The sequence below is a fragment of the Onychostruthus taczanowskii genome, unplaced genomic scaffold (genome assembly GCF_017590055.1).
Source record: "Onychostruthus taczanowskii isolate IOZ18803 unplaced genomic scaffold, ASM1759005v1 scaffold6, whole genome shotgun sequence".
Classification (NCBI taxonomy): domain Eukaryota; kingdom Metazoa; phylum Chordata; class Aves; order Passeriformes; family Passeridae; genus Onychostruthus; species Onychostruthus taczanowskii.
Window position 1 is genome coordinate 14,913,643 of NW_024503679.1, and position 13,383 is coordinate 14,927,025.

Here is a 13,383-nt window from a genome sequence, read left to right on the forward strand (position 1 = left end):
CCTTTATTTCCACAGATACTGTATACAAAGCTGTATGCAAAAGGCCTATTAAATATTATGAAAACCCTATTAAATATTATGAAGAAATTCCTGGTACTACTCAATTGGGCTGAATTGAAAAGAAAAAAAAATACATGCAACAGAAGCAAGATTGCAGGCTCTACATCAGCTGCAAGACAACACCTGCAAGGACACTGATACTCTGGGATAGCAGGGACAGAAATGAACCACTGGGAAATGAGATAAAGGTCTGTGTAGCTGATGAGCCTAAATCAAGACAACCCACCATGGCAGCATTTATTTCACTCTGCTGGGAAGTTCCCCCATCATTAACTACAGCAACACAAAATCCACTATTAACACAATGAAGTCCATCTGACACTGCTAAGCCCTTGCCAACAGAGCTATATTGGGCTTTCTACAAACCCTTCTAACTACAGAGTTTCTGCAAGGAAATGTGGCAAACAAAAGACAGGGCTCATAAAAAGCTGCCATATTATTAATTTATAGTTTTTCCATCTATTATTCCATTTAAAATTTCGCATTAATTCCTCTCTCACCCAACCTGAAACAAAAACTCTGCATTCTGGCTCCAATCTGCACAGATTTGCCATTTCTTGTAATGTAGAGCATATTTTTAGAATAATGTGAAAGACAAGTTGTTTTTCTTATTTCCATCTGTCTCCTAATTACCCAGGACTTGATTTCTAATGAAGTTGCTATACCTGGTACCACTTCACACAGATGCTGAGAAGAATGTGCTCAGTTAATAAGAGAGCAGAGACATGTTTGTGCTTTAAATGCATTCTGCCAGTAGAAAACAAGGATGTTGAACTGCCTGTGGGATTTGACAGACATCATCAAACCTTGTGTTGATTTGAAAGTACTGCATCTTACAGTATGCGCTGAAGTTCAGTGTTCTCTTGCCTTGTTTGAAAAGCTAAATATATGAGCTTCTGAAACCTCCATACAAACCTAGCCTCGCACCTCAGTGTACCAACTACCCAACTCAGTTTTCCAGACTTCACTTACACACAGGCAGCTGAGAAACCCTCCCAAAATCAGTACCAAGCTGAGGAGCATCCCATGGGAGCCTGCACTGCAGCCAGGTGTCATCACAGGTGTGGAGGGTGTCATTCATCCCCCACCCACCTTCAGCACAGGGTACCTGCTCTGCTGGAATGCTGGGGTTAGATCAGGCCTTGCTGCTCTCCTGAAGACTGAATTCACCACACCCTGACAACAATGATCCCAGGAAAACAAGCCGTGAATTCCTCAGTGAGGAACCACACAACCACTGGAGATCCTGTTCACCCCTTCCAACAGGCCTGATGCCTCTGCCTCAAAATGGTGTAGAAAACAGGGGGGATGTTGTTTTGACTTTATAGGCTGTCCCCCAGTTTGCTGCAGAGGTTGAAACACAGCATCAGAGCAGGTCAGTGCCACAACTGAAACTCCTCCTCAGTCATCATCTGCTCATTTGCTCCTGAAGGCCACACACTGCTCAATTTCCAGTACCCAGCCTGGGATGCTCTGGGATGTGCTGCCTACACACCATCCGTGCACACAGCAGTGAACACACAGACCCCAGCAGAGGACAGAGGGGCCTGGCAGAGTCAGCACCAGATGAGGGAACAAAACCCTACAACAGACACTGAGACCCCTCTGGCAGCACATCTGATCTCCATCTCAGTTTCCCTATCTGCAAGGAAAAATTATTTTCTTGCTGTGGAAGCACATTCACTACAGACATGGTTTTCAAAAGAGGCAATGAAAACTCTGAAGAAGTAGATTCCCTCTAAACTTTCCGCTTTCTGTGATAACCAAGGCAAGCAACAGCAACTGAATAAGGAACAAAACATTTGAAGTGCTGTTTTATCAATCCAGTTCAAGAAATAAAAGGACAGTGGCTGTGGGGTCAGTCGTGTAATGAACAACAATCATAATGAGCCCTAAGCTACCCTGTCCCTCACCCCTAGAGGCACTGCTGGCACAAACAGCTCTTGTTCCAGCAGCCCACTGCTTTCCAGGTTAAGATCGCACTCTCTGTTGTTCATAGTTCTGCCCAAGTAATTCTTCAGTCTCAGTCCTTCCTTGTCAGGTGCCTGCTTCCACCTAAGTTATTTTGGGACATGTTATTTAGACTGTGGTAATGCCTAAATTATGCCAGGCGTCTTCCAAGCAAAGAGACTGTCCCTGCCCCTTAGTGTGTAACTGCAGTCACTTCCTAACCCACGGGAATTTTAGCACAAGCAGCTCTTTACTATAGATCTGTTTTACCTCCCCACTCAGCCCCATTTTACTTCTCTGTTTGGGGAATCTGATTAATAAACCTCCTGTTTCCCCTCGGTTCAGCTCTGCTTGCTGCCAGACAAGGTACCATAAACACAATTACTACCTGAGACACAAAGCTAAACTCAAATTCAAAGAGGTCGAGGAGGAGAAGCAAAGCCAAGTCCATGCTGGAGTGCCTGTGAGGGCACAGCCCGCCAGGAGCGGCCACAGGAGCCCGTGCTGGACACGGACAATCCCATGGGATCTGCAGCTGGAAACACACTCCTCCACCGAGCCAGTGCTCTTCCTGAGCACACAGAGTGCTCTGCAAGGGCTGCAGGGAGAGCTGCCCTTGCACTCACTCTGTTGTCAGATGCTGGAATTTTAAGAATTTAAGGCTGACCAAAGAGTATCCTGAGAGAAAGAGGGAGGCTGTGAAGAATCTCTGGTGCTTTAACTTCATACAGTCAGAGCAGATGTCAGACATGAGCAACCTTTCCAATGACCCTCACACTACCTTTTGTTCTACAATTTCCCCCAATTCTTCTTTTAATAGTTCTATCATTATGGAGGGGACTGATTTCTTCCACAGAACACTGATTTAAATCTGGGATGGCTACTTGATTTGGGATGAGAAAGAGCAAGACAGTTTGCTGAAGGATCCTCACCACGCCTCAGCATCATACACTCTGCAGGGATAAAAACTTCTGCCTTGACAAACTTTTACCATCATAGGAAAACAGGAGTTATATACAGCAATAGGCATCACATGGTGAGTAATTATAGAAGCAATATAATCCACAGCAAACATTTCAAGGGATCAACTTTTCCTGACCAGTCTTTTGCATGCTCAGTAGATAATCTATGTAATGTTAACATTTCAGGGAGTTGTTAACAATTGTAACTTGCACTGTGTTTCACTTCTAGTTGCACTCCCTGGCCAGTAAAATTCCTATTTCCTTTCAGCTTCACCATAAAACTCTTCTAAAACCCAACAGTAAAGAACTACAAAGAAATCCAGCTGTTTCTGAAGACACTCTTTTCTCAAAGAGAGCAAAGAGAACAAACAAAACTGCTTTACTGATGTAAAGAATCTACCTAGAAAAACCTAAAGTGAAAAGCAACAGCAAAGGTACCATAAAATACTTGTCATATACTCAATTTAACATGCTGATTTGGACAGTAATGCAAATGAGCAATGCCGTGCAGAAGTGTTCATGAGGAGAAAAACACTGCCTATTAGTAAAGAGGAGACTCTGTAAATGAAAGTGAATGGGTTTTAGGAGACTTATTCTCCACAGCTTTCTGTTAAAGTGAAATTGCATCCACAAATATCTGAACACTTACCCATCCACCTGTTCCTCTCCCAGAATGTAGCGCAGGTTCTTCAGGAAAGACAGGGAGACCAAGGCATGGGAATGTCGAATCTTCACATACCCTGTCACTGTCTCAATCAGACCCATAAAATTCTCCAGCTCTGAGGCAATGTTATCTACAGTGAGAAAAAGATAACCATTATTGTAAAGAATGCACAGCTTTGACTAATATTCTGCTTTGTGCAGCAGTAGCTCAGTAAAAGATAATGTTTGTACTTGCTGCTTTTGAAAATGAGAGACACTGGTTTTCCTCCCCCAGAACAGTTGCCTGTGCAGCCAGATGGTTGAAGAGCAAAATAAAGCCACAGAGTAACAGTGGGAAACCAGTCTTGCTTTTCCATACTGAAACACCTGATTTTTCCATGGCGATTGCTCTCTGAAGCCAGCACCAAATGGTGAGCCAGCATTCTGGCAGGGACAAAAAGACCCTTGTGTAAATGCACACACCATGAGATGGAATTGCTCTTTGGGTATGGAGCAGAGGTCAGGCAGAAAGCTCCACTGGAAAACAGAGAATGAGATTGAAGATGAAGAGGAGAGGATACGTTCCTGGTCTGCTCTGGGTCACAGAGCATTGCTTTCCATGACCTGAAAAGCTACAAAACTGAACCAAGTTGATGAAACAGCACTGATAAAACCATCAGGAAGTCCTCCTGCCATGGAGTATGTTCCAGATAACTCACTTTCCCATACCAAATAATCAGATGCTCTTTGGCACTCTAAAATAATGCTTAAATAACATTTTAAAAACTCCCACACGCTTGCCCCAGCTAACTGGAACATCTCCCCTAAGGGAAGATTGTACCTGTAGCAGTGGGACCGCAAATTAAAAAATCCACATGCTGCTGTAACTAAACCCAGGAACTTTCATTCAGCATGAGGTAGGGAATCAAACAGATCCCAATGTTTCAATCCTATTCATGAAACTAAAAGGGACCTTCCATAGGGATATACAAGTCCAATAAAAACTAACAGCAATTTTTACGCTGCTCTTAAGAGCTCATCAACTGTCAACACCTCCCTGGCTGATGAATCACTGCTCTGACAAATTTAATCCATTGCTTGCTCAAGACATGTGACAGAAGTGGCCAGCTCACTAATGCTGACCATCCAGCAGCACAGTGTTAGGCTTTATAAGAACCCTCAGCACTCTGGATTCCCTGTTCCAGCAAAACACCACACCTTGCCTTAAAAAGTGAGGCTCTGCAGTCTTACAATGCCATGTGACAAGTTATTTACCTACCCAGATGCAAGGAATTTCAACTTTTCCACCTTCTTGGGCCTTTATTACTCCTTTGGGACCACTGCTTGTCTAACTGCCTAATCCTGGTTCCTTGTCCTGCCAAAAAAACTAACAAAAATACCAGCTATCCCTGGGAGCTGAATACCCATTCCACCCACATGGGGCAGGACCGTGCTGCAGAGGGCCAAATCAAACAGGAGCACTGCTCTGGGCCTGGAAAGCAAACAACTTGCTGAGTTTTTAATGTTCTTATCATCACGCTGACGACAGAAGGAAAAATGTGAAAAGCAGCCTTATCAGGGTTCTGAAAGAGAGGGCGATCACTTACTTCCACGCCGGATGTTGATCAGCAGATTTCCCTTGAGAATTGTGCATCCCTGCAACATTTGTGCTGATGTGACTGAGTCAATGGTCTTTGTTTTCCCATCCTCACAAATTTTGGGGCAAGGCCCCTCACAAGGGCTGCAGAACATGCTGTGAGGAAAGAGGAGGATATTGAAAATAAACAGTGATATGCGACTCTGTGTCTACAGACTGCTCTGAGTTGAATTTTGGAAGATATTTCCCTCTAAAGCTTTGGCAAACTCTCCAGGCCAGAATGAAAGCTGCCATGGTTGTTCAGGATACACTTGCCTGCTGTACTCCAGAGATGCTGCAGCATTGTACCTCATACAGTGACCCATACCCATGGTCTGCCAGCTTCTGGAAGGTTCTGTGGTCCTTCCAAAGTCAAAGGCACTTCAGGTAAAACCCAGTGCCCTTAAAACTATGCATTTACTCTAACTGAATTGTTCCCAGGAACCCCTCCCCTCCCATTTACAAAGGCAGCCTCAGAGCGCAGGGAGGTTTCAACAAAAAATAGGCCAGCCAAGAACTGGAGATGGGAAAATACTGTTCACATTCTTATAAAGTTGTCTGTGTCCATATCCATAAACCAATATTTAAAGCTCTGCACTAGGGAATTCCATACTCCTGGCCATTTAACTCAGAAAGACAAGTGTGAGGACAGTCAGAAGGGATGTGGAGAAAGTGAGCAGGCAATTAGTCACTACTTCTTACAGCTTAAGAGGCATTACAGCAGCAAGTTTAAGGAAACAGAAGATTGTGTCTTGATGCAAGGACAACTAATTGGCAACAGAAATTGGGAGAGGAAGGCCAGAAGTCTAAGCAGGTTCAAAATGGGTGATACAGATGGAAACATTAAGAAACACAGAGGAACCAGACTGCCAGAAGCTGGGAGGCAACACTGAAACACAGTCTCATTTCTCCTTATACTCACAGGCACTCAGAAGCATTTTTAGCAGCCAAACTCAAGCAACAAGAACTCAGGGCAGACCAACCTTTGGCTGCAGGAACTTTTTAAATGCTCCATGATTTTTTCCTACACATTCATCTCAAAGTTGGACACTTCATGTGTGCACAACACAGGCCCTCTGATCACTCTTCCTGGTAAATGTCTTTCCTCATTGAAGGTAATTTTTACTTTCCAATTTATTCTAGCATTTTACTTAGTATTTCATGATTACTTACTCCACCTAGTATCACTTTAGAGAGGAAAAAATAAAATGAAAAAAACCCAAACTCAGCTTCAAAGACAAAGGCTTCTGCTGACAACACTGATGGACAGAGACTTACTATTTTTTTTTTAAAAGAAAGTGAACCCACTTTCCTCTGAGGCTTAAAGAAACATGTAAATTGATAACAGTTTTCCATGCATAAACCATAAGAGAAAGAAGCTCCTTTTCTAAGTAGTAGGCTCCTATTTCAAAATCCTGCTCTTTAACATGCCACAAACCACTAAAAGCTGCATACACAAGAAAGAGGATTCAACTAAATGTACAAAGAATGCTGGAAATGCTTTCCATTTGCAACTATTTGTTAACAGCACCTCTGGGGAACAGAACATTCACTAGCCTTGAGTTACAGCTCCTTTCAATCTCTGCAGAGAGCACAACACCGAGATAAGACTGGATGGCCACGCACTCCAGCGTAAGCAGCTCAAACAGCTGCTACTACAAGCTCCAGGAGATAACAAAAGCTGCATTCCTCAGGTGAATATCTGGATTTGGGCAAAGGCTGTGTTAAGTTGCTTGTATCCAAATGCCAACTGGAGACTGCCTGGAACAGATGGATGACATGCACACGGAGACACACAACTGCTGCATCACCACAAACACCTTTCCAGAAAACACAGCAGCCTACAAAGATCTCTTTTAGCATAATACTGAAGCACTACAAATTTTAGGACACTGCCTATCCTTTACTGACAGTCTGTGATTTCCAAGGGACTGTAGGCAACAAAGGCTGCTTGCTTAAGCCACTGGAAATTACAAAAATCACAAGCAAACATTGCTCCAACTGTTAGAGTTAAATAACAGGAGGAGAGTGACACTCGTACAAGAAATTATTCTGTGTGATACTTTGGCTGCTGCATTACTTTTGTCACCATCTATATGATTACTTCCTTCTAAAACACCATTGTTATCTCCTGGAAATAGTGAAAAAAAGGAAATTGAATTAAATACACTGAAGAATACATGTCTAAAATTCAGGCACACATGAAGCACATAATATGCAAGGCAAGGTAACTCCTATGGTTTGTTCTGTGTGATAATGGTCATCAGCCAACTCCAACCTTGGGCTTCGCTTTTTTCTTGGGCTTCGCTTTTGCTTTGTTATTCTCTAGTTGAAGACCTGGTTCTGCATGGCATGACCTCCTCCCCAGCCCTCTGAAGAACCAGAGCCCTCTGACACTGCACAGGACCACACACACCCATCAGGTGGATTCCTCATGGAAGGGTCCAAATCAGCTTCTACCAGGGAGCCACATAATCCCCCACTGAAATTCCCCCTCCTAATCCTCCCCTCTACCCCACATAATTTGCACCCCGAGCTGCCCTGAACAGGGCATGGCCAACCCACGCAGGCCGAGCAGACAGAAGCCGCGTTACCTTTGGCTCCCGTTGCGGATGAAGCCCGAGGGACACTCGGCCATGCACTCGTCGTTGTGAATCACGAACTTCTCGTACTCGCTGGCGTCCGTGGCGGGGACTTTGGAGCAGAACTCCCTGGTGACACAGCGCCAGCCCTCGAACTTGTAGGTGTTGGGGGGGCAGGTGGGCAGGCACACGCCCTCGTAGTAGTAGTTGCGGCAGGCCACGCACGCCGTGTTGTTGTCGGGCGCCGTGCAGCTCCCCAGGCACTCTGGGTGGCAACACTCGTTTTGGTCTGTGCAGGCTCGCTTCCCGCACGAGCTGGGGCACACTGCAGGACACAAAACAAGGCAGCATGAGCATCACCTGCTGAGGTGGGTGGCACTAAAGGAGAAACTCTGCTCTGCGCAACTCCATGGCGATTCACTCCCTGTGCTCTAGAGCGTCTCTGAAAAACATCCAAGCCCGCTACTGTAAAAAAATTCTGGTTTTCTCAGCTTTAGTTGCCTGAAAGTATCATTTTCTCAGATCAAATTTATGACATGAACCAAGTAAGTAATAAAGAAAACTGCTGAAAGCAAGATCAACATAAGGATAATGGAAACAGGCAGTACTGGAACCTTTTCCATAGCCCTAGTATTATGGACAAATTTTTTTTTTTTTTGGCATGCTGACTTATTGTCTTTCTAAGCATTTCTTGCCTTTCCTATCTGTACTTCAAATTGGTCTTTTATTGGCAAGAAAACAAACTTCCTTCAAAACAACTTAATTACACTTGTAGAAGGAAGCACTGCTCTGTGCAGCACACATGGCTGGGCTGACCCCAGTGTAGCATCCCAATGTTGCTTATGTGTGCAAAATGCGGTTTAATAAAGTATCAAATCATCATCCACATCAAATACTGAGGAATTATGGAGCTACTCTTTTCCCCTGAAGAGCATAACAGAATTCTGCTTTATCCTCAAATTCTGGGTTCACAGAACAAAATATGAAAGAGAGGGAAAAAAAAAGGGGTGCAAATTTATGGAGACATTTGTTTTATGTGAAAGCATTTCAGCTTGGAAGACACGAACAAAGAGCAGAATCCTCAGCAGCCGAGCTCACCACTGCTAGATCAAAAGAAGTGGCAGCATCATATTTATGTAACAACAGCATTTTGATTACAGCACTCTATGGCCTTTTAGCCACACGAACCATGTGCCAGAGGCTCTGGAAACACAGAGACTGCAAATCTGGTTTGCATTAAGTAGCTGTTTGCCACTTTCTAACTTAGCTAGAAGACTGTATCAGTAACAACAGCAGAAAACTGGATTTCAGTGGTGCCACTACACTGAAGCAACACAGACATTTAAACTGAATGACTTCAGCAGAAAGCAGATAATTAGGAGAAAAGTTAACATCCCAAAATGACCATGGAAGCAGCTGATGAAACTCCACACAAGTTCTTCATTGTGATTTATCTCTCAGTTTGCAGCTATGGTGTTGTTTTAATGCAGGACTAAACACCCTAAAATTTTAATGCCGTCCTCTTCCCATAAAGTCCAGGCTTTCCAGTTTCTACAGTCCCATTCAGCAGAACTCCACCATCTTGACACAGGACAAAATGCTCAAGACCGCTATTAAGCAATAATAATAACAACAGTAATAACAACAACAATTCCCCCACAAAAACAAACCAAAAACCCCCACTGCTCAGAGCTCTGCACCCAGGATTGTTGACACACTGACTTTTGATCATAAAGAGCCATTTTCTAACAGCTTCCCCCACAAAAACAAACAAAAAACTCCCATTGCTCAGAGCTCTGCACCCAGGATGTTGACACACTGACTTTTGATCATAAAGAGCCATTTTCTAACAGCTTTAAGTAGTGCCCACCTTAAAAAAGACTTGTCAAAATGCCATTGAAGAATCTTGCATTTCTTGTCAGAATGATTCTATACTGACTGATTAATTTGAACCACCTTGTTTTGAAATAGATGGAGGGGGAGACTGTGAGAACAAAGAGGTGGGACCACGAACACTGCTGGTGCATGTTCAGGTACCACAACCATCACATGAAAACCAAATTAAGAAAATTTTTGCAGAGCCTGTAAGGCTACAGAGAGCAGGAATGTACAGGCAATCACTGCTAAATAATTCACTGTCAGAAGATGCTGGATTATTTTTTTGTCTTGAAAACGAAACAAACCATATACACCAAATCCATATACCAAATAAAACACGTGTGCAGGTGTGCATTCTCTTTTTGACTGTAATCTGCACCAGTGCAAAAGAAGTCTGCCCAGATGCCACCTTAGTAAGGCATCACAAATTGTCTTTCACGTTAAGGTACACAGGACTTGCATCTGGCACTACTAAGGGATTAAACAAAAAAAAATAAATCAGTGTGTCTTGCTAGCAGATGGACTGCTGTGCTGAGTGGGTGCCAGAACTCAGATTTCATGTGGTAGCTACATTTCCAGTTCAAAGCCCTACTAAAAAAAAAAAAACACACACCCCACCCCATGCCTCCACAAAGTTCATTACTGGATGTATTGATTAAATACATGATTTCTTTGTTTTCATCTGAACAATTTGCTGGAAAACAAACACTGCTGTACTAAGTATTGGGATAAACATAGATTAAGTTTATTTCATTCCTGGGAAAGACTCCTGTATTCCCTTAATGCCTCTGCCATTCATGAGCAGTCTGCTATAAAAATAGGATTCCCTGCATCTCCTGCTAAATCTGCTGACTCTGGTCTATGGAAATAAAAATTGGAGCACAGAAGGATACACAAGTTCACATGAAAAAGGCAATCAGTGAAACAGGTTTTCAAAACTATAGTAATATTTTAATCACAACCATTTTAACGTGAACTCTTGAAAACTTTTTATAAAGATAATTTTTTAAAAACTCAGCAACCTTGCTTTTTCCTCGGTCCTATTTTCTGCTCGTTCTTGCTAACGTTGGCAGAGTTTTCAGCCTGGAGACAATACGGGTATCCTGTTTCTTTGAAGAGGCAGAACAAGAACTTCTGTGTGTGTGTGTAGGACATATTATCAACAACAAAAAAGCTTTATCTGCCTTACACGCCAGCTCCCTCAGATATCCCTGTTCTAAAAACCTTACTAAACAACACTGGCTGACCTCACAGTCCAAACCCACCCATCCTCCCCCCACCCTCCCAAACTGTGCTGCTTGGGCTCCTAGATTTGCACCAAAACATGTAAAATGCAGGTTCCAAATACTTTGGCCAAAAAAAGTGCCCTGCAACACACTCAATAACTTGTTGACTTTATTCTGCAAGAACATTAGAGACACAAACAGGAGCAAACAGTGGGCTGACATTTGGGGACAGAACTTATCAGCCAGGTACAACAGTGTCTCGGAACATGAAGGCTGATGACGATATACAAAAAAAAAAACAACCCCTGAACAAATCCTTGCTGACAAGCCCAAGGGCAAAAAATGCTTAATTGTCATCACATGGAGATACCAAAATAATGGAAAATTTCAGAGACCTTGGAGGGCAGCCATGGGAGGAGGAAGTCAAAGCAAGATGTAGAGAAGGGCAGACCCTTAAGTACTTCAATAAAGAGATTATGGAGGCCTGACTAGACTAGCACCCACTTACATTTAGGGAGTGAAAGAGGTGTCAGATCTTTAGAGAAAGACAGTACAAGAGTATCAGTAGCCACAAATCCAATTTCCTGGAGCAAAACTAACAACAGAACTTTCATTGTCCATCCGTACTTTACGTTCTCTTTGATTTCTTCAAATGAGTTTTCCCTGTCAACAAAAAATCCACAAGATTTTCCAAATACTATTAAGATACAATGATCACCGATAGAAAAAAAAGGCAAAATTTTTCATTCCAAGATGCTCAGATTTACTGAGCAAATCAGATTCAGACCTGACATACAGCAAGGGGACTGTGATCACTGATAGAAAAAAAAGGCAAAAGTTTTCATTTTTACTGAGCAAATCAGATTCAGACCTGACATACAGCAAGGGGACACCTTAAAACTAAATGCAAGAATCATCTTAGAAACACGAGGAGCCCCAAGAGAATCTGACTCAGACTCATTATCCTAAATTAAAACCCCCAAGATGCTAAACCAGAACTGCAAACACAAAGCAAGGTTTGGAAATCCTCAAACACAGCTCTGGTGGGGGGAAAAAAATTGAAAAAGCGAGCAACAAATCATCTGCCTGTATTTACAAGAGTTCCCTTTTGGACAGGCTGAGGCTGAGGAGGTGGCAGTAAGTTTGTCTGACATCTAATCCCTCCCTGCTATGCGGAGCGTGCAGCACGCCAGGGCTCGCTGCAAGCGCCCGCGTTGACATCATGGCTATCGTAGAGTTTGGGCAGACAAAGTGTTCTTATCATCTCCAAGACGCCATGACTTCAGCGATGCTGGAGCAGAAAAATCAGGTGAATAAACAATCAGTCACAGGGAGTGAAAATGAAGCCAGAGGAGGAAGACTCCTGGCAAGCAGAGGCGCCGGCCTCGGCCAAGGATGGCACCGCGCCAGTCACATGCGGGCAAGCAAAAGGTTGCCAAGTGTGGGATAAATATTTTTTAAAGATTCTTTCTCTCCTTGTAAAAAGATATTTGATCTTTCTTTGGGGGTTGTTTGGGTTTTTTAATACCCTTTTTGTCTTTTTTAGAGCATCCTTCAGATAAAATAATGTTTCAGAAAAAAAATATAGAGGGGGGAAAAAAGCATCCCATTTTGAGCAGAAACCAGAGGAGGAAGGGAGTGTTTTCTCCTAGCCAACTACTGAAAAAAATTAGCTGTCTAAATTTATCCACAAAGACAGAAAAATACAGTCACTTTTGGAATGTTAATCCTTCTACATGACAGGATTTTAAAAATATTGCATTTTAATGGGCTAAACTTTGGTACGGCCTTTCAAACAGCTGACTTTAAATGCTCAAACAGCCTATACAAGACCTGATTTCTTTTGCCCAATATTCTGTGAGAATAGAGAGACTGGAGAGACATTACTCAGAAAATCCAGTTCCAGTGATTCATGGTCAGGGCTGGAATCAAAAAGTACAGAATAAAAGGAAATACACATATTAAATACATGCAGTAGTGTGTTCTGATCACAGAAATATGGTTAAAAGTCATCTCCAAGGCACTGAAGAGGCCACTCAGAGCAGTTGTGTAAATCTTTATATTACCACAGAAACAACTATTAGCAGCTTATCAACAACGGTGTAGTTTTTCTCTTTTCTGTTCCCCCCTCTCTAAAACTTGTTATCTCATATTCAATGAAAACCCTGCAGGCAAAAAATGCTGCCATGTCAAACCATTTCCTAATAGTTAAGGCACAAAGTCTGGCAGTTTTTGACATTAACTGCCAGATCTCAAAAGTTCGGTTCAATCCAGCACTGATCTAGGACCTGAAAGAGATCATTTCCTCCTTTTAAACCTCCAGTATGTAGAGTCATGTCCACCAGCAAAATACCTGGATATATACAAACGTACACCATGAGGGCATTAAGCCTATGGCCCACAAGCTATGTCTGACTCGAGACCAGTCATGTGTTTCCATGTTTAAA

The 13,383-nt window shown here is 42.9% G+C and overlaps 1 protein-coding gene across 2 annotated transcripts in view; it reads right to left on the reverse strand.

Annotated features, from left to right (window-relative positions):
* IGF1R (insulin like growth factor 1 receptor) overlaps positions 1-13,383 on the reverse strand; it is a 172,375-nt gene that overhangs the window by 37,000 nt on the left and 121,992 nt on the right. For both annotated transcript variants that reach the window (XM_041418296.1, XM_041418295.1), the window contains exons 3-5: positions 7,845-8,157; positions 5,222-5,367; positions 3,622-3,766 (exon numbers count right to left, since the gene is read on the reverse strand). In XM_041418296.1, coding sequence (XP_041274230.1) covers positions 3,622-3,766; positions 5,222-5,367; positions 7,845-8,157 — 604 coding nt within the window. The remainder of the gene's footprint in view (positions 1-3,621; positions 3,767-5,221; positions 5,368-7,844; positions 8,158-13,383) is intronic.